The 21969-nt window shown below is 39.6% G+C and overlaps 1 protein-coding gene across 9 annotated transcripts in view; it reads right to left on the bottom strand.

The window, feature by feature from the left end:
- PATJ (PATJ crumbs cell polarity complex component) overlaps positions 1-21969 on the bottom strand; it is a 162758-nt gene that overhangs the window by 29790 nt on the left and 110999 nt on the right. For all 9 annotated transcript variants that reach the window (XM_087734682.1, XM_087734680.1, XM_087734676.1 and 6 more), the window contains 5 exons: positions 14958-15030; positions 11465-11557; positions 6806-6877; positions 6194-6311; positions 5459-5592 (listed from right to left, as the gene is read on the bottom strand). In XM_087734682.1, coding sequence (XP_087590808.1) covers positions 5459-5592; positions 6194-6311; positions 6806-6877; positions 11465-11557; positions 14958-15030 — 490 coding nt within the window. The remainder of the gene's footprint in view (positions 1-5458; positions 5593-6193; positions 6312-6805; positions 6878-11464; positions 11558-14957; positions 15031-21969) is intronic.

The following is a 21969-nucleotide window of genomic DNA, read 5'->3' on the forward strand; positions in this document are numbered from 1 at the left end:
CCTCACAGCTCCAGGGGCAAACATCGGGTCTTGAACAGCTGCAATTTAAAGTCACAGTTTTCTTGATTATTCCCTTGCCCTTCCTTAACAGATGGGGTTTATGCAAGGTATGACTCACCTGGACTGACAGACTGAATCTAAATATTCTTCTGTCAAACTGCATCCCCACCATCACGAAGCTCCCCCTGCTCTGCGGCAAGCCAGAAAGCCTTCTGGGCTAACCGAGATGATTAGAAAAGCTTTTTCCTCTCCGAATCTGGCATTACCAGCTCTCACACCAACTAGTGTTAGCTGAGTGCAGGCATATTCTGTTACTTTTTGGAGCATTGCTGAAGTGTTCCAGTCTCCTGGCTTTGTGGATCACTTTATTTTACAGATGGAGTACCTTAAAGTTTGTTAATTGCCTTAGAAATGTTTTTTATTAAAGCCAGCTGAAAGCAAATGTAAAAAAAAAAAAAAAAAGTTTATTTACCAAATTCAAAGTAGACAACCCAGTACAAAAATTCTGCATTAGATGTTTGTTGTCATTTTCAATAAAAAAGACACAGGATAAAGTATGCTTCTTTACTTTCTTTCTATGTAAGGTTCAGATAATGACTGCCTCCTAGCTACTCCACCTCCAAAAAGCCCCTAGGTTACCGCTCCTGCAATCTTTTTTTTCTTTTATATTGTAGGTGCCTCTTCAGTACTTAACTGTAATTTCAAGACCCAGCTGAGCCTCTGCCCTCTCCTCCCCTCCCAGGGTTTTCTAACTGTGCCTGGGGGGAATGTCCCTGTACCAGCCTCCACCAGCCTTGAAACTGCTGAATCCCCTCCGGCATGTCTGCGCGTCTTAATCACCCAGGCAGCAAATACAGAGTCAATAACTACGAGTAATCAACTCAACCATTACTAAATTATTCAGCTGGAAGCAAAACAGTGCTCCCACCTACTAGGAAAATGTTTGTATCTTAGAGCGATGCTTTTTCCGTGTACTGACAAGAATAAAATCCCTATAAATTGACAATCCTGTTTTATAGAAAATGGCTCATTGCAAGTTGCTAACTGGACAAGACACTGCAGCATTCACCCACTCTGGGGTGATAATGGGGTTTGGATGATTTAACCCCACATGCCATCTGAAGGAGTACCAGGACACCTTTTTTTAACCAATTCCTTGATGCCCTGTTCTCAGATCATTTAAGAAAACCTCACAGAAACTTTCTGGCAAAACAGTTTCAGAGGAAAAAAACCCTTTACTTGAAGCTAAATTATTTGCCTTGAAACAACTTATGCAGAATGCAATGAATCAAAAGCAGAATAACTGAGGAATGTTTCCTAAATCCATGGTGAACAACTGGACTATCCAGTGCTGCTAGTCCTGTATCCTGCAGGGCCAGTTATTTGTCCCAGACCTGCACGGTCGCAGCCTGGCAGCCTTGGGCCAGCTGGCCGTGACAACGCTGGCTTGCCGCCATGAATGCCCAAGTCTGAAAGTTGAACTCCACATCTAACTAAGAGTCACAGCTTGTCCAGGCTTGGAGCTGGCAGCCCAAGCACGAGCATCCTGCCCAGTGCGCTGGTGTTTGCAGCGCCTGCGGCTCTCAGAGCTGCACCACAGGCGTTGCCCAAACAGGTCTGACGCATTCATGAATCCCGGGTGTCCCGTGGCTGGAGCGGTTCAGGAGCCTTGGGAGCACCGGCAGCTGCTGAGTGACAATGACACCCCTGTCAGGTTTATGGCTGTATTAGCAGTGGTGGAGCTGACAAGCATTTATATACAATTCAGCAACCAGGGGGACGAGAGGGCAGGATGGTGTCCTGGGGAGCAGAGTTAGAGCCTCAAACCTCGTTTTGGGATGTTTCTGAAAACACTTCTTTTTTTTTTTTTTTTTTAAATTCCCACTCTGAGGTTACTTTTAGAAGTTTGATTGGACTACAACCAAAAAAAAAAATCTCACAAATTGAAAGCCCTGTACCTCAGCCAGCTCCACTCCACAGTTTAATTGCTTTAAAGCAGAGGCCATGTGTTGTGTTCTCTCAAGGGTACATGGAAAGGTGAAATGAAAGACAGCGAAGAAAAACAAAAAATAAAAAGCAACCCTTAGAATAAAATGAAATAGGACTGCTTAAGGGCTACAGCAGTCTAAAGATGAACGACACGAAGACAACTCTCAAGGACAATCCTTCTTTCCCCGTGCCTTTTGTACAAGCACATCTTTCCAGCTGATTCTCTCCTGCTCCCCTAAGCACACAGCCACAGTCCTTGCTTATAATACATGCAATTTGAAAGGTTTTGCAAGTTTAATGGGATGGTCATCTTCTCAACAAAAAACATTTCACAGGGGTTAAGACATCACTTTCCAACCTCCTGAACAAATTAACCTCCCTGCTCACAGGCTGTATTTTTCATGTCTCTACTTGGTGATTTCTGATGAGATTCCTAAGGTTATGACTTAAAAGTTGCACTCCATATTTCATTTTGAAGCACTGAGACCCTTTAGCAGGCTGCCAGATTTATTATTCCAAAAGCTGGGACTGTACATTATGTGTTTAAGAAAGATCCAAAATATTCTGAAGTGAGCTTTTCCTATCACACATGAGCTGCTGTTGTGCACCAGCGTTGACTACTAGCACTCAGTTAAACATTTTTAGATCAAATGCATTTTAATACCACATAGATAAGGCCCTTATACTCTTGCCATAGCCCCCTTAGATTGGACAAATTCTATCAAGACACAGCTTCCCTCTGTTGCCCATACCCATAAATTACTTCTAAGATCCTAGGAACTGGGGTTGATATCCTTCATCATTTTGTAGGCACTTACACACCTGCGCAGGGACGAAATAAAGACATCCCAGTACAAAACGGAGGAAGAATGTCTTGTTTTCTCAGAGGACAAAAAGTTAAAAGAAAAAGTCTTTGCAGCTGTTTGTGACACATGCAGGCACTGCTTCCGTTGATTCATCCCTATTCTGCCATGCCTTTTCTTGTCCCCAGCGGAACACATTTGCATGGTCCCATCAGGGCATCTCACCTCTCTCGTCTGTGTGCACCATCTGAACTACAAGAGTACAAAAAACAGCATCCCTATTTCATGCCTGCAGAGATGTCTACGAATGGTGCTATTCCCATTCTTTCCAACTTTGATTTGACAATTCCCATTTCGAAAAAAGCGAAAAAACCAAACTCGAACTGCTGAAGCCAATTATAGCTTCATTTTAATTTTGCTGCACTGCAGAAAACAGTGGGTCTTGGATACACAATTTCTGCCACACGAGACCTTCAGAAGCGAGGAACTTCTATGGCACATAAGCATAACACATACACAACCAGTGAAGCTCTAAGTCAATTTATTTTGCCTTTTTTATAATACAAAAGATGTCCATTTATATCCCCAAGTTAGAAACAAATGATGGAAAGCAAGACAAGATAGATCACTCAGCTCCATGTACCTAATTTTGTTATATTTCCTCTCTAGTCCACAAAATCCAGAAAGACAGAAACTTTCTTACAGTCCTCAGTAGTATTTTCTTTTACCCCTCTTCATTTTGTTATGTGAACTTCATTTCAACTCTTTAACAAAAGGTTTTTTGCCCTCGTGGCAAAAAAGGAAGGCATCAAAATCATTTGGGGGAGATCAGTAGTATAAAGTAGGCAGAGGGATGATAACCCCACCAGCTAAAGACACAACCCTGGCTACCTGCTTTGAGAAGAAGGGTTTGCATGCACCATTTTGGATAAGCAAGTTATGAAGAATCCCAGACAGGGCCTCTGCACGTGGTAAACGGTCAGATTAGAGTGTAGTTTCACAAAAGTAACTTGTTTCCTATGAAACAACATTGCTTGCCTTTGAATGAGCAGACTCAGAAACACGAAAAGAAACAGGGACTAATTTTGGTAAGTCCTGCAATGCGAGGATCAGAAACGTGGGAATTCAGAACTCCTTCCCTTCATGAATTACAGTTACTGCAATCAAGTGCATATATTTTTAAAATAAATTCCTAGGAGGACAGTTTAATGAATAAACTAATGAAAGTATAATACTAAACCAAAACCATTTACTCAATTTAAAGAATAAAATCCTTTGCATTTCTCTCATCTGCTCTGTAAAGCAGATATTTATAATTTTCATTTATTTATATTAAAATCTCTTGAAAGACATGTACCAGATTGCGTCTGACAGACTGCCATGTATTATTTCCAAATTCCAGTAAAATGAAAAAGCAGAGAGATGACTAATGCTGAACTTCTTATTTGAATTTACTCAACACTGAGGAGCTTGACAAGAAAGGGACTGGGTACAAAACAGCGCATGGCTGGACAGAGTGAAAACCATATAGGCTGATTTAAGCCTTCAACATAATTCAGATCTATCTCCATGTGAAACAGAGCAATTCATCCAAACTCCATGTAATCGGAGACTTGGGTAAATGGGATCAAAAGCTGAACCTTTTCCAATTTCAGCTTTAATACGGTAAAAGATACAGCCTACACTTTGCAAAACAAAACTTTATTTTTCCTTTCAACTTCCTCGGGTTTTTTTCCTTCTTTTTTCTTGGTCTGGAGAAGGATTACTACATTGCAACTGTCTGTAGCTGCTGACACTCACAGCACTTAATTGCTTAATGATGTACCACCATGATATTTTCGGCAACAACCACATGTAACAGAGCAGCTCTATTGCTTTAAGTGTCTCTGCAGCAGGGGATTCAGGAGAACCCAGTAAAGACACCTCTGCAGCAGACTTGTTTATGAAAGACCTGAATTTGACATTTAAAAAAACCAATCTGACATTTTGTTATACTATAACATAGCATCTCTAAAATGAAAAGTGGAGTGGAAACAGCAACAGCAGAGGCAGAGAAGGGTTTAGCGGAACTAACTTGCTGAGTTTACACTTGAACTGATACATTTTAATTTAGCTGAAGATAGGTTTTTTTTTAAAACAGCATACCCAAGAGCAAGATTAAGCAAAAAGACATGGAAAACAATAGAAGATTACCTTTGGTTTACTTCTGTTCAGCAAGGGCTTTTGCTGGCAGGGAGATAAATTACAGTTTGTTTAAACATCTACTAAGCATTTATGCTCTCAAGACAGAGGTGTTAACCTTGCTGAAGTAGCTCTACCTCTGTGACATTCATTTCTAGTACCACCATTCTGGTAACTTACCTGCTTGAAACTCTTAATTCACAATGGTTAAAAAAGAATACATATTTGCAATCTCTAACCATAGCAGAAAGCACTACTGAAACACAAACCTTTCAATTTAAACAGGAACAGAAAACAACTGATCTGATACAAGCCAAAATTATCAATTTGTTATTGGAAATTGTAGTTGCTGGTTTCTCCTCCTTGTAGTGAACAATTCATTAGAGCAAATACAGATTAATGGCATCATTAGTTTCCACATTTTCTTTGTGTTTATCTCCTATTCTTTAACAGAGACAGTAAATATTAATTTAACAGAAACTTACCAGTGGAGTGTCTTTACCCCCGACAATACTGAGTCCTAGGCCTGACCGACCCTTAGATATCTCTATAGTCATCTCCTGCCCTGGAACTATAGGACACGTTGCTGGATCCACAGGCAATGGAGGTGGAACGATGCCTAAGAACATGAAAAGGTAAAGAAATAAGTCACACTATTCAATGAGAAAATGAAAACCATCAAAGGAATTGTACGAGAGCAACTAATTAAGCTCTTGTATTTTGCTCTTCGCCTTTACAAATCTAAATCGAACTACTACTCTGAGTCACTTCTGAAGTCTTTAAATCAGAACAACTCCAGAGCTCTGGGAGTTCAGAGCAAATGTCTAGGAGGCCGTTTAGTTCAGTTATAACTTATACAATTCAGATCATGATGGGAAGGTGTATTATTCCATTCAGGACAGATAAGGCCATGTCCCAGCACTGTGGAGTGGAGAGGATGTCCCAGATTGCCTTTCCTCCTGTTTTTATTTTAATTAAAAGAAGGAACAATGCCTTTGTATGTAAAAGTTAAGAAAAACAAGCGAAGACATCTTCAAGCTCTCAAAAATTATAAAATGAGAGGAAAATGCAAACACTTTATAAAATAACTTACAATAGGTCATTCGATATTCAAAGAAAAAAATCTCAACAAAAGTTATCTGGGAAAGAAAAGAAAAATCCATCCTGGGTTAGAGTACTAAATATACACTATATTGGTGGAAAAAATAACTGGTTCATACTACGGCTGGTGACTTCTGCCTCTGGAGAAAGGTAAGTAGGTGCTGGCACCAGGGGTATCTCCTGTAAGTTGACTGGTACTTTTGTTGAAGTTTTGGATTGTTTGATCTGGTTGAGGACCTAAAAGCAAAGTAAAGCAGAAGCAAAAGAGATCAATCACAGAAAGGCGTGTTATGTGGACATCATCATTAGTTGTTGATTATCGTACTTTATTAAATCCACTGAGTCAATAGAAGGGAAACAAGCAATACACATAGATGAACTGAAAAGATTCTCTTCATAAATAAATGGAAAATCACGATGGCTGGACAACTGTGCTTCCAGAAATGCTCATGTAGGAAGTAGGGATGATACTTCACCTTTTTCAACCCAAATAACACGGGTTGTGGAGTTTTTTTTGTTTGTTTTTTGTTTTGTTTTGTTTTTTTTTTTACTTTTAAACAGCAAAGAACATCCTTGACATTAGCCTCTGTGACTATTTCCACATAATTAAAGAGAAGCAAGTAATTTTTTAAGTTTCCCCCCAAGAAAATGATTCTTATGTCTCACTCAGTCTTCAGCTAGATCAAGCCCCCTGAACCCCCACCCTTATCGGTTAACATAACCACACACACATTTTCCGGGAACTGCTCCTCCACTTCCTGCTGATCCACCAGCACTGGTTTGCCAGCTTTACATTTCACATCCTAAAAAGTAAAAAAAAAAAGTGAGGCGTATTGAAAATGTCACATTAGCTTAAATAAAACATCCTCCAAAACTCACAATGATGATTCTAGGCAATCTGATATTTTGTCATACAAGTACACTTGTAGTGCAACACAAAGCTGAAGCCCAGAACGTAGAAGTGGAAAAAATAGTATGAATACAGGGAGTATCAGGAATTACTGAAACCACACTTAATAGTTTTGAAAGCATACAATGTAAAGGAAGGGCTTTTTGGGAGGAGATTATCATGCATTGCCTATGTTGTTCCTGAGCAATAAGAAGCACTAAAGAAGGAAGTGCATCCTCTGGGGCAACAGGACAACAATTCCCATGCTGTGTGGAAATGTGCAGGTATTTGTGTGCCGAATCTCTAGCACACAGGTAGCTGAGACCCTTCGGTCCCTACAGCAGAAAGGGGTTCAAAGTCATCCGTTCTCTCCTTCCCCCTCCCTTTTTCGGTAGTCCTCAGTGGCACTGAGCATGCTGCCAGCACTTAAATAAAGTAACTGCTTAAAATGCATCATCCAGCCTCATTATAAATATCTCAAACAATGGCACTTCAATCACGGGCTCCACTTGTATCCTAATTTCTTTCCATATCCTTGCAATACACTAAAAAATATTTTTACTCTCCTACTTCTACAACTGCTTCCAGGCAGTTACAGTGTCCTCCCCTTGTCAGCTCTTAGCCAGACTTAGGCCACTTTGATCACAGTATTAGTTAGTTATCTCACCCCATGTTAAAAAAAACCTGATAAACAACCTAGTTTTCAGAAAAGCTCAGTGCCAATTTTAAAAGACAACAGAGATATTCTGCATCTCAAAAGAATTTCTAATTAAGATGACAATTCATACACTTAAAAAAAAATATGTAAATCAAATTTTAGGTAGCCAAGCTTGAAAATACTGGCCTTGTTTCCTGGAGCTTTATTACGTTAAATCATGCCAAGCCTCACAGGCTTCCCCCCCCCCCCCCCTATTTTTTCTTCTGCATTTTTCTCCAAGCTTGCTGTAACCATACAACTGTAACTATTATCCAAATGGATAACAAGAAAAAAGATAAAGTGGTGATCTCATTGTATTATCAGAGGTGTCAGGGGAGAAATGGGAAGACTGCTTTGTCATTTTATGCAAGATTGTTTTAATGAGCAATGAAAAATTATTTCATACTTCCCTTTTTCATTCTGATATGTGACTAAAATCTGAAACTACATCTGGCACATCAAGTAAGCACCAAGCATCACCTTTAAATCTCTCTAATCATCTCCTTTTAACTCAGACTATGCTAGAGGTTCCTGAACAAAATAAAAAGATTTCCAGCCCCTCAGGCACTGAATTGTACACTCAGCATTTGTCATAAGCCTGAGACCCGACTGGTTTAATCTAATTCAACTCCCTCAAATGCATCCAAAAGCATTTTTACAAAGCCCCTCCTCTTTGCCAGTGTTTCAAGGACATGTTCTTTGTTTGTGGTGAAGACAGATTATTGTTCCAAGTTCAAATCTTTGAAGGAAAATGAACCCATTCTCACATACCAAACATCAGTTTAATTATCCCACCTACAGGACACTGAATTACGTACACACTCTGCCAGGACACCAATGATGCAAGGTGCTTCAGAGCACACACAACAACTGCTCAAGCCATTTTCATCTTTGTAAAGTTAAGAGTTTTGAGAACATCTCAAAGCTCCATATATCATTTCTTTTCCAACGACACCTTATGGAAAGCAAGATAGCTACAGTCCTCAGAAATCCATGACCTTCTATCAGGCCACCTCAAACCTCATCTAATAAGCATGCAGACTTTTCCTAACACTTCCACTGGTTCCAGTTCAGAAATAAAGTTGTTTTCTTACCCCTCCCCCTTATCATCCAAGTCTACAATGATGTCTATTATATAACTTTATACTTTTTAAAGTGATGAAGTGACAACAAAAAGTATTTTGCAAGAGACTGACAAATTTATCAGCAACAAATGAATAGAGGATGATGCGAATTTTTGAATTATTTTTTTATGACAGCTGTCACTTTATGAGACATACTGCCCATGCTTTGAGCTGCACATACTTGTGGAAAATCTCTGCTGATAAGCACATACTTTTTATTTACTCAGTGAACTTGATCTTACTTGTTGACTTTTACATTCCTGATTTCTCCTGACATATGACTGAGAAATTCAATAACAATGATGAAATAGCATTAGGCTTTAGTAGCAACCATCATGCTATGAAAAACAAGGCACTGTTTTCTTTTGCCTCAACAGTCACTAAAAGACTGCAAGAGAAATCTCTTTTCCTCAAAATAATGGGCTGTCTTGCGCTGCACTGCAGTGTCGAAGTCTTAATGCCAGTATGACTACAAGCCCATTTTCTTCTGGTCAGAAGGGAACTGATCACAACCATCAGCATTTACAAAAATAAGATACACTTCGAAATATTTGCCATGTAGTTTTAAAATCCTGATTGAAAGAAAACTCTGAAATTATGAAACTGGCTTTCGCCACTATTTTTCATCCATTTATCCCTCTAAACCAAGGGGTGGCCCAACTGAAGGCATTATGGAATTAGCAGTTGGATCTATAGGCATTAGAATACTTTTCTAAATCCACCTCCTAGCCCTTAACTTTTCAGTATCTATTTATCTAATGGAAAAATCAGTGAGCCACCTCTAAGCAAATATCCACTGAATGGAGGCAGGGCTACGCAGCAGCCAGAGGAGTGACACACTCACTGCCTCCTGGTCTCACCACTGACCCGAGACAGGTCACTTGCCATATGTCCCACAGTGGGGATACTGGCCTGCTGGATAAAGCGTTTTGAATTCCAAAGATAAAAAGTAAATTGTAGCAGCCAGTTGCTGTTACATGAACAATTTAAGTGGAAAGATGAGATAACTTGGTATGGACAGTGGGAAAGAGAAAGTACTATACTGATGTTCTCCTCACCTAGAGGCTCTCAACAAATCCATGCCTTTGTCTTCTCTTACATTTCCGCCATTGCCCTGTTCTGGACAACTCTCAACCACCAACACTTTATCTTTTTTTTTTTTTTTTTTTTTTTTTTTACCTTTCAGTCTAAAATACTGTAACTTCTACCCTTTGGCTCCACAGTTCCCTTCTTTCTTGCTTCAAGTTTGAAAAGAAGCTGCCAATATATTCTGGGTTCCATGTTGTTCCAGCAGCATGTTCCCTCCACGCCTATCTTGGTTTGCCGCAAATTTTTTTTTCCCCATTAAATTCACGCTCCTCTAATACCTTTCAAAAAGCTGTACAGCACAATATCCTACACCAAGAGTTCATTTTTCTACAATACATTTTATATATTTTTATCCACTTCAGTCTTTGAGTAATTTTTCATATTACCTTATAATCCCTCAAAAGTTTCTTGCCAAGTTGAGCAAGAACAGCAATAAAACCAGGTGAATTACACCTGTAAATACATACAATAAAACTCTGATTCATTTATACTCCAGCGCATCAAAGGAGGATTCCGCACAAGGCTACCAAAAACAAATAATCCAACTTTTCTGTAATTCATTAGGAACGCAAACCAATCCATTTTACATGGGTGGTTAATTCTGATGCTTGAATAGCATATAACACTTCCTAACTCTTGGAGTTCAGAGACTGGTTAATTAAATACTTACTAGCTATAGAACGTTATGTATATTCAACTCATATTTGCAAAACACAGGACAGTCTTTGCAAAAGACATGATGGAGCAGGAAGAAGACATCTAAGAAAAAAAAAATCCAGAAATGTCAGGTTTCCTTAGTTGAGGACAGCACACACAAACTGTGCACGCACAGTAAGTCTCAGCTAATGCACTCCTTGAAAAAGGAGTAGGCTGTTGGACAAAAAGACTGTCTCAGCAAATTTTAGGTACTCTAGGTTAATCACTCTTCAGCATGTTTAGTAGTTTTCCATTTTAAACTTTTAACAGAGTCCAAAAAAAAAGAGATTAGAGCTGCACCCTGAAGGACTTTCAGATTTCTGATAATGCACAATCCTGACACATTAAACAACAAAAAACTCCATCTGTATCAATGAGAAGTTCAGTATTTATTACAGTGCACACTGACAGTACCGCATTAAACCAGAAATTATGGGCTTGATGTAGAAATTACTGAGAGTAACTCTATAGCTATGTTATTCAAGAGGCAAGACTAGATTATGATAATAGACATTTTGGCCTTAGAATTTATGAAGCCATGAATACAAATAAGAATATGATTTACAGACCACGCTTTTTTCTGAAGTTTGTCACACATGGATGGCAAGAGAGGAAACTCAATCCCCTCACTGAGAAAGAACTCAGGAGAGGGCCAAAATGCTGCATAAAAACTCTTATCTCAATATTTTAACAAATTATACCAACTGCTTAGTTCATGAAAACAGCCTATGTATGTAAAGCTAAGAGCTTGATTCTGCTCTTACATGTACTGGACATTATTTGGCAAAAGTGTGTTGCAATACTCAACACAAAGGCGGACAGAAAACAAATCAAACCAATGAGCTCCCATTTTCTAAGCTCTAATCACCATTAAATACCGTTTTAAGTCACTTACAGCTTTGTTGGATTCCTCATCAGTCAAGTTTTTCATGACAACTTCCAAACTCGGGTCTTCTTCACTGCTTGCAGGTTCAGTGCCACCATGATCCTGGTAGAAAGGATTGATAACAGTTTTTAAACAGAGCTATGATTCCCCATAATAGCTAAAGAAAAAAACCAGACAATTTTACCTTTTCTTTTGTTTTTCTAAACAAGTAGCAGCATGAAAAAGTAAAAAGATCCACAATTAAAGCATCCTAACTTCAGGAGACAAATAAGCAATACAAGTTTTGAAAGACAGACTTTGGTCTCCACTTGGCTGGCCCGAAGTACCACAAGGTAGTCCAGTACTAGTACTTAGGTGCAGATCTGGGTCAACTTCCAAGGCCAGACTAATCCCTATCAACTGTGAAAACTGTTGAGTTTGTATTAAGAAGCCTTCTCCAGACTTCTGTCAGGAGGGAGAGTCTCACACATGCTCAGCATGTTATAGGAAGCCCAGTTTCCTTCATACAATCTGAACAGGTCAGTAGCAGCAGGACTGAGTGCTCCACCCTGGAGGAATTGGTAAAGCCAAAGCTCTTCTGGTTAGAGCACATGGCCACCAAGCTCAGCAGGCTTAAGTCAGCACTGGAGCACAGTCCTCAACTTGAAGTGCAAACATAGCCTCAGGATTCAGGTAGTTCTGCATTACTGTGAGACTACTGCAAACGACATTCACTGACAACTACTGGAGAATCAGCAAATGAAGGGAATGGCCCAAAAGACATAAGTATTTTCACAAACATGTGCTCCGGAACTTTCTCCTGCATGAAGTTTTTACCTTTCTATAGAGGTTTCCCCGCCAAAATGGCCCTTCAAACGTAAAATAGCACCATACTAAGCAGAAAAGCTTGTCTGATCAGGATTTTCTGGTATTTTCTCTAGACAATAACTAGCATATATTTAAGAAGCATATGCTTGCAAGAAAAAATTACTTCTTTCCCATACAGACAATTAAAGTTAAGATAGATAGGAAATGGCATCTTTTCAGGAAAAATGTTAAGTTAGAATTTAAAGTTTAGGTTAATCACTAACTTGGTTAAATGTAAAATTTAATGTGTTAATTCTCCTTCCCGTTTTTAAACCAACCAGGTCCTGAATCTGAAAAGATTTTTGATCTATTATTTTGATTTTCTTTATTTTAAAATAGTTTCAATATACTTAAGCCTTTGATCAAATTTGGAGCTGTTCTCTCTCGCAAAGCAAAATGGACCGTGTGCAACAAATAGAATTTCAAGACCTTCAGTCCTAGAAGTAAAATTATTTCTGAATTTTCATTAGACATTTTACATTTAAGTGCACAATGCGAATTACGCAAACGTCTCGACTGCCACTTGAGCAGGTAAAGTACCTGTATATTTGTACAAAGGCTCACTCTGTTCAGTATTGCAACAAAATATCTCATTCTGTGGCTTTCTGATGAATGAAACTTTTTAAAAACAGATATTTCACAGTAATTAATATTTACTGTACTTTGCTTCTGGTGGCTTGCTCACAGTTTTACACCACAACGTAGTCTTATCCTGTCCTGCAGCCCCATGCAAGGAGGCAAGATCCTGTTCTAAGGCATATTTACTGTTTATCAGTTTCCATATTCAAATATCTTAATGAAGATAAAGAGATAAGATGAAGAATTAACACAATAGTACATGGTAACTATGGCACCCTGATATTCTGTTACACTAGCCAGGCTATTTAATGTGATCAGACAAGTTTCATGTACAGTGTATTTAACACACAATGTTAAATATTTATTTGGTATTTCAAAGGTATTTGAAGATATAATTTCAAGATCTAATGCACATTCAGTTTTGTTTTGCTTTATTTAAAGACAGGAACAGCTGACAAAAGAAAGCAATGTAAATTTCTATACAACAGTATCTTTTGGTTACATTTTATATAATAAAAAGATACTAACTAAAAGTAAAAACCTGCATTTACTTATAAAACAGACACAACGTAAATAGTAAGAGCTTGCCATTAATGCATGAAACTCAACCCACGAGCATCTACCTCTAAAGGCAAACATCACACATGAGGCTGAGCGCTTTAGTTTCCACGTGCTGGTAGAGTCTAATTACAGTCATTTGACCACAGCACAGAATGTGCCTAAACAAAGCTTTGTGGTTCATCCTGAAGACATAAATATTAAACAAAGCTGGGAACAAATGCAGGTATTGAAGAGTCAACAAAAATAAAATGAACTTGGGCTCTGTAAATTGTAATTTCCAATCCACCAGCTGCACCTGGGACACGCTGCTTTTATGGAGGAGAGAACAAAAAGCCAAAGCGCTGTCCAAAAATGACACAGATCCAAACAAAAACTAAGCAGCCCTTGCACTGTACAGCACTACGCCTGTATGAAAGTAGCCATCAGTGGTAATATAATCTGGAAAGCATCAGCAAGCGTGCAAACAGGAGATTCATGCAGCGCTACCTAGTGTGGACCAGTGCTGCGGGATCACAGTAATGCTTATTGAAATACCAGGAGTTCAATGCACATGAATTTATCAATTCAAGGCAAGACCAAACCCCAATTGAATTATAAAACATATTTTGCTTTATTAGCTCAAATAGAAATAGAATTAAAAAGCAACAACAAGGCTAACCATGTACTTTATCCAGAAAATTTAGTTACACCATATTGAGATGTCAAAACGATAACAATGTGGTGACACTGCAAGGATTCATGGTGCACAAGAGAGCAATCAGTCTACACTGGGGCTAAGATAGCAACTATAACAAAGAAAAACACTGGTAAGATTACCACACAAAGGAAGTTTTTGCACTGGAAGATCGTATGCTACAACACTGTGTACTACAGCTCACTGCTTAAACAGCCCTCGTCTGCTCCTCCAGGAAGAAAATCAGTAGGAATGAGAGTCCGATGCTGTGGCACAGGACAAAGTGGTGGACCAGGGCTCTCAGGCTGGGATTGTCTCAAGGGACTCTCGTAATGCAAACCATGTACACAGTGACCTCTTTTACCGTAGCTAGTTGCTGGTCATCCCTACTTTGTTTTTAGAGATGCTGATGGGAGGGTATTCTGGGGGAAAAAGAACTTAGAAGGTGGGAGCTTTCGCCTGAAAAATGCTCATTTCTCTTCTGCAGGAGGATATCCATGTTCCAGGCAAAAGATCCTCACCAGGACTACTCTAACTAGCTGAAAAAGGAGCAGGATAGGAGATGGCAAGGTTTTCATTTGGAGATTTTTCTTCCTCGTGTACAGTAATAACCTGTTTTAATACCTGTTATTAACGCGATGCGAGCCCTTTCAGTAACGATGAAATCAATAAAAAAAGGATGGGGAAAAGATGCCTATTACGTCAAGTTCCTACCCAATGCATTTTATGATTTAGGGTTTAATTAGACAAGGTGTTCAGATTTATAATGAACTGCTAATTATGATTAATCTATCTAATACAGCAATCCCTAATTAAAAAAAACAAACAACCCACAAACCTTACCTCAATAGAAGAGTGGGAGCTGGAAGGTAATGGGAAAGGAGTAACAGCCATCTGATTGACTGCATCTTCACTTCTGCAAAACAAACAAACAACAACATATTACACACTAAACCATAATGGCCAAACTTTTCTTTTGAGTTGGTTTTGCCCATTGAGAAAATACTCTTCCTAGCATGAAAGGTAACTGTTTCTTACCAGAAGTTAGAGCTTAGAAAAGCATTTCATTTTTGCTTTTGTTCTTTGCTAGCAAACAGATTACATCCCTTCTTGGGACCACAGTAGTTTCATTTGGGACATACCAACATCACATTCTTTGGAAATCTAATTTTGTGTGGATTATCAGAACATGCAGTTGGAGTATATGGTCCCTACACATCAAGAGATGTGCTAATACTTTGTTAGCCTCTACTAATAGTGTCTACATTTGTAAACTGCTTGTTTGTAGTCTAACATTCAAGTTACTGAAATATAATACCTGTTCTACTACAATAGATTGCTCTTTCTTTTTTGTTCATATTTGCTGTGGTCTTTTCTAAAAGATTCAGTGTAAAAACTTGGAAGAACATTTACAAAATGTAAGGAGAAAAAAAACCCGATGAACATTGATTCCCCCTATACATAAAGCATTATTTTTCAAAGATGCTTATTACGTATGGCATCTTTTCCTCTGTCCTCTTTAAAATGCATTCCTAAGTCAACATCTGATTACTTTCTATCTTTCAAAAGCCTTTTTTTTATTAAATAGCATTCTGTCTTGCTAATGTATTTCCACAACTGCCATTTAAAATTATTTGGTTTGTGGAATTAGCTCTGCATTTTTTTGGCCTCTGTAAAACCTAACCAAGTAAAGTAAGATTTCAGTGATATTGTTTAAGGCAAATCTGAGACATATTAAAAAAAGACTCCAAATTTTGCTTCAAAAACTGTACTGATGTGCCTCTTTGTTTTTGGGGTGAACAGAAACCAGGAACATGATGTAAACCCCATTTTGCTAAAAATTCAGTACTGCTACAGAGCCTCTGCTCACCAAAACAAGAGAGAGAAGGAATCAGTAACACTGCTACTTTGCAGATACAGAACTTGAGATGAAAGGAAATGACTTCTCATGCAGTGGGTCTTCTGGATTTGATTTCTGGTTTTATCTACCTTCCAAGTCACTGTCACACAAGCACAATTTTTTCCTCTTTAACTTCTGGAATAAAATATTAGACTAGCATGAGTTTAAAAACATTTTATAGAAGTGCCTGGAAGACAAAAGCTCAATTTTATCCCTCAAGAGTTAAACACATGAAGCTAGCATGTTATGATCACTGAAAGACAACACTGCTCTCAGCAGCGCAGCATATGGGAAATTCAGTCACAGTCATTTGAAATGATAAATCCTGCAGGCAAAGGTTGGTGAATTCATTTACTTATCTTCAACCAAACAGCCATACAATTCAAAGGAATTGGTTTTGTGCTGCTCATTTTTGTACTCGCTCCCAGCCTCTCCTCTTGGCCCTGCTCAAAGCCTTGCAGGAGTCAGAAACCATGCTAAGATCAGAACCAGAGTGGCTTGTGATGCAGAAACATGTGTGCACAGGGCCAAGACAGAAATCTGAGGAATGCACAGAATCAAGCCCATGAATTTCATAAGCGTTTCACAATTTCCAAGTGCATTTTACTCTGTAAAGCATATTAGGCAATGACATTTTTCCTCCTCTTATCTTCATGAGACATCAATCTAATTACGTTGCTTTTCTAACCTCTAAGAATAAATCTGCAAGTGTAAGGTGTCTAAGAGTCCCAGCAACTTTTACTTGACTGTAGAAATTCTTCTGACAATAATTTATATGAAGCACAAACAGCATGAAAACTAACAACACTTCTGTAGCTTACAATGCATGCTGCATACCTTGCAATTAGGAGCGAACTTGAAAACAACAAGGTACGTATAAACTTTTTTAAGAAATATAATTCTAAAAATTGCTAGACAGAAGCTTCATGATCTGCATGATAAAGTGGGGTGTAATTAATTATACAAATTAGTTTCTACTTCATATATATATTACACAAGATTTTTTTTCCAATCACTGGGCAAACATTTTTATGCAGTTTTAAATGGATGGCCATTTTTATTCCAAGCAATAAAAAAACACTTACAGTAATTCCCTAGGAAAAAAATGCAAAAAATAAAAAACCCCAAGGTTACAAAGTGTCACAACTTGTAATCTCCCCCTGCTAGGACTCGTACATATTTAAATACTTTAATGCTGCTTCAAAGGAGAATGCTTCAAAGCAGAATCAAAGTGAGAACATATTTTAAAGTGACAGATCTAATAATAAATTGCTCTTTCTGCTCTCCACTTCCACAAGTGTCCTCAACTAAAACAGGAATTTATTTATAACTAAAAGAAGCAATCATTTTTCTTTTGATGCTGGAGCAGATAGCTTAGAAGTCTGAACATCATATTCAAATTACAGTGACTGCAAATGAACATTCGATTTATTTGCCAATAGTTGCTACATAACCACCTCCAAGAAAGCTGTTCTCAGTTACCAGTGCTCAGTATTGCTCGAGGTTAAGATGTCTAAGCCCTTCACAGTCAAGACACAGCTTCATACTCACAGGGTCAAAGCAACATACAATGCAAATTATACAGCAGGGAGGCTCAGACGCTCCCCCTCCATTATCTGCAGAAATGATAAACATCCATCACTCTTGTTCCAGCTCTCATACTGGTTTGTATAAGATGCTGGGACGGCAGCCACCTCCTTGCTGAGCTCCTGTGCCAGAGAGGTGTTTATATTTCATCAGTTACATATAAACTGAATAGGGAAGGAATTCATCACCCCTCCCACAAATGCTTTTATTGCTTCTAACCACTCAGGATGAGTTTCTGAGTGAAAATGGGAATTAGATCTGCTTGGAGGTTAGAGGGCCTATTGCTTGTACCAATGTCACTAACTATAGCTCGATACTGAAGAAACAAGAAGCTTCCCTCATCGCAAAGGGTCACAGGAAGGAAGATCAAAGCAATATGTAAGTGGCAAACACTCTTTAGAGTTTAGAAAAGCTCATACCCTTTCAGATTTATTTGATTAGATTGCCATACTTTACTACATTTTACTTCCTTTCGAGCCTAAATAGGACCCCTGGACAGTCCCCATCCTTTCTCACTGACCAAAGAGAAGAACTTCTGATATTTTGCTCCGTCTAACAACTGCACTTCTGATGAAGGGGGAGATGTGCAGCTTAAGTGAAGACAAATACAGTTATTATTGACTAATAATTAACTACCATAAACAACTGGCACGAAAAAAAAAACCTTAAGAGAGCAATATGCAAATATAAATCTAAAGGGAATACTCATTCCACGCGGCAGAAAAATAAGCCTGAAGGGAAGTTAAAGTTGTGTGCTGTAAGGCGTCAGCTAAGCTGCCCTGCAACACTGTGCTGCACTTATCAGAAAGCTGTCGCTGGCACTTTGGATGAATGTCTCACACAGCTGGAATGGTCTATGAAGCATTCAGAAAGTTATCTTTCTAAAGATGATAACCAGAAGTCACAGCCTCAGCCCAATTCAGTTGTTTGTTTGTTTTTTTTTCATTTGCTCATCAACCTCAGACTTGTAATTCTTGAATTCAGGTTCCCTGCCTTCCTTTGAGGACATTTGCTGTTTTCCATTTGACTTACTCTTACGTCTCTCAGGTTTGTGATGGTATAATCTCACTGTCACGCAATGCTAAGAAAATATTTGTTGAGTATGCTGCATAAGATTCATTACCTGTCTAAAGCAGGGCATCTTGTCTAAGATAGTGTCCAAACTTCTTCTATGATCAGTGCAAAATCAAGACAAATCCCAAACCAGCTCCACTTATAAGGGCAATTCATCCCAGCACCTAAATGACCTAATTTAGGACAGGATGAACTGAATTGCTCTTTGGAGGTTCTTGACAACTGTTCAGTAATCACAGAAGTCCAGATGACCTCTAGATGTCTAAACTAAGGGAGATGAACCTCCTGCCAAACTATCTGCAACTACACACATCATCAACACTAAAAGATCATTTGACAACAGCTTTGTAAGGCGTTGTGGATGCTTTTTGGGAATACAAAGTACGTCAAGAATGAGGAGAAAAACCCAACAGCTTGTATGCAGTTGCATGACATCTTAGTTGGAACAGATCTGGAGAGCAAGAGAAGGCTTTCTCCTCACACCTTCCGAGTCAATGGGCCATTTGATGGGGATCAGGGGGGCAGAGGTCCTCCCACTGCAAGAGAAGATCAGGTTCGTGACCACCTGAGGAACCTGAATGTACTTATGTACGTTGGGTCCCAATGAGATGCATCCCAGAGTCCTGAGGGAATTGGCTGATGTAGTTGCCAAGCCACTCACCACGATATTTAAAAAGTCATGGCAGTCAGGTGAAGTCCCTGGGGATTGGAAAAAGGGAAATATTGCAGCCATTTTTAAAAAGAGTAAGGAGGATGACCCTGGGAACTACCGACGTGTCAGCCTCACCTCTGTGCCTGGGAAGATCATGGAACAGATCCTCCTAGAAGCTATGCTTAGGCACATGGAGCACAGGGAGGCAAATTCGAGACAGCCAGCACGGCTTCACCAAGGGCAAGTCCTGCCTGACCAACCTAGTGGCCTTCTATGATGGAGTGACTGCATCAGTGAATGAGGGAAGAGCTATGGATGTCATCTATCTGGATTTCTGTAAGGCCTATGACATGGTCCCCCACAATATCCTTCTCTCTAAATTGAAAGGATATGGATTTTATGGGTGGACTGTTCAGTGGATAAGGAATTGGCTGGATGGTCGCATCCAGAGGGTAGTGGTCAATGGCTCGATGTCCCGATGGAGATCAGTGACGAGTGGTGTCCCTCAGGGGTCTGTACTGGGGCCAGTGCTGTTCAATATCTTCATCAATGACATAGCGGGATCGAGTGCACCCTCAGCAAGTTTGCAGATGACACCAAGCTGAGCAGTGCAGTTGACATGCCTGAGGGATGGGATGCCATCCAGAGGGACCTGGACAAGCTGGAGAAATGGGCCTGTGTGAACCTCATCAGGTTCAACAAGGACAAGTGCAAGGTCCTGCACTTGGGTCAGGGCAATCCCTGGTATCAGTACAGGCTGGGGGATAAAGGGATTGAGAGCAGCCCTGAGGAGAAGGACTTGGGGGTACTGATAGACGAAAAGCTGGACATGAGCCGGCAACGTGCTCTCGCAGCCCAGAAAGCCAACTGTATCCTGGGCTGCATCAAAAGAGGCATGGCCAGCAGGTCGAGGGAGGTGATTCTGCCCCTCTGCTCTGCTCTGGTGAGACCCCACCTGGAGTACTGCGTCCAGCTCTGGGGTCCTCAGTACAAGAAGGACATAGACCTGTTGGAGCGGGTCCAGAGGTGGGCCACAAAAATGATCAGAGGGATGGAGCACCTCTGCTATGAGGAAAGTCTGAAAGAGCTGGGGGTTGTTCAGCCTGGAGAAGAGAAGGCTGCGGGGAGACCTTATTGCAGCCTTTCAATACTTAAAGGGGGCTCATAAGAAAGATGGTGACAGACCTTTTAGCAGGGCCAATAGCGATAGGACAAGGGGTTTTAAGTTAAAAGAGGGTAGATTCAGACTAGATATAAGGAAGAAATTTTTTACAATGAGGGTAGTGAAACACTGCAATGGGTTGCCCAGAGAGGTGGTACATGCCCCATCCTTGGAAACATTCAAGGACAGGCTGGATGGGGCTCTGAGGAACCTGATGTAGTTATAGATGTCCCTGCCAATTGCAGGGGGGACGGACTAGATGACCTTTAAAGGTCCCTTCCATCCCAAACCATTTTATGATTCTATGAACAATGTTTGCCCAGTAACCCTTAGGACTCCCACTGGTTGTGACACCAGGGCATAAAGTCCTGCAGATTATTGAAAACCTATACTGCCCTCATCCTGTTTGTCAAAAAGAAGAAAAATCAGGTCAGGATCTCATATTTTCTCATCTTTGTTTTCCTCTAGACACTCCTTTGGAAAAGAGGAGCTGCAGAAAAGTTGCACACTGAAAAGGCGCACTGAATTTTTCCTTCAGCTGGGTTAAGGCAAGACCTTTGTATTGTGCATCTTCTTGAAAAATCTCTCCTGCTAACAGCAAGAACAGTCTTGTTCTCCATTTCCCCTCCATCCACTCCTAACTACGTGAGAGCCAAATGCATACAGATATTTTAAATGAACAACTAATGTTCATATAAACTGCAGCTTAGGTCATCAAAGGTTTGAAAGAGCCCAAATTACTTAACTTCCTTAACCGTGCGCTTGTTCCCACATGTTTATGACAGCAAGAAGGAAACAGCCCTGAAGAAAACAGGAAAAGTTCAAACTTGCACACACAGTGTCTGACAAGAGCTTGTTTTTAAAGCTTTCCCACATGAAAGAACCTAAACAATCAAAGCAAGTAAAAACAGTTTACACTATTAAGATATGACCAATTATGTAAGCTTGAACAAACTTAAAGCAAAAATAATTTCTAAAGCATGACAATATTTGAGACTCTAGCATACAACATACAATGTTACTTTTATAGGGGCTCTAAAAGAAGAGCAAAGACTCAGTGACAAAGTCACAGCAATGGAAAGCGTTAAACAGCACCAACAACTGGACAGCCTAGCCACTGCCCTGACTTTACCAGTCCTCAGACTATAAGGTTGTCTCTCCTTTGCATATCACCATACATAACAAGAGATTAGTCTTTACAATTACACCTAGAAACGGAAGGAGGGGTTAGGTGACAGAGATTTGTGGGCTTCACTGAGAAGCTACAGTCCCATCACCAGGAAGCAATGATAACAGAACGAATGACTGCAGTGTGGGAGGACAACTCTGGACAGCTAACAGATGGTATTTAAATAAGCAAAATCCTACCATACTTTATTCTTAAAGCATTTCTTATTTTTCATCACAGCAAAAGACAATTTTCTTTTAAAGAATAAAGGTATACCAAAGAATGAATCACAGAACTGAACACAATGGGATG

The sequence above is a fragment of the Nipponia nippon genome, unplaced genomic scaffold, assembly GCF_047370975.1.
Source record: "Nipponia nippon isolate SJK-2023a ecotype South Korea unplaced genomic scaffold, ASM4737097v1 scaffold_5, whole genome shotgun sequence".
Classification (NCBI taxonomy): domain Eukaryota; kingdom Metazoa; phylum Chordata; class Aves; order Pelecaniformes; family Threskiornithidae; genus Nipponia; species Nipponia nippon.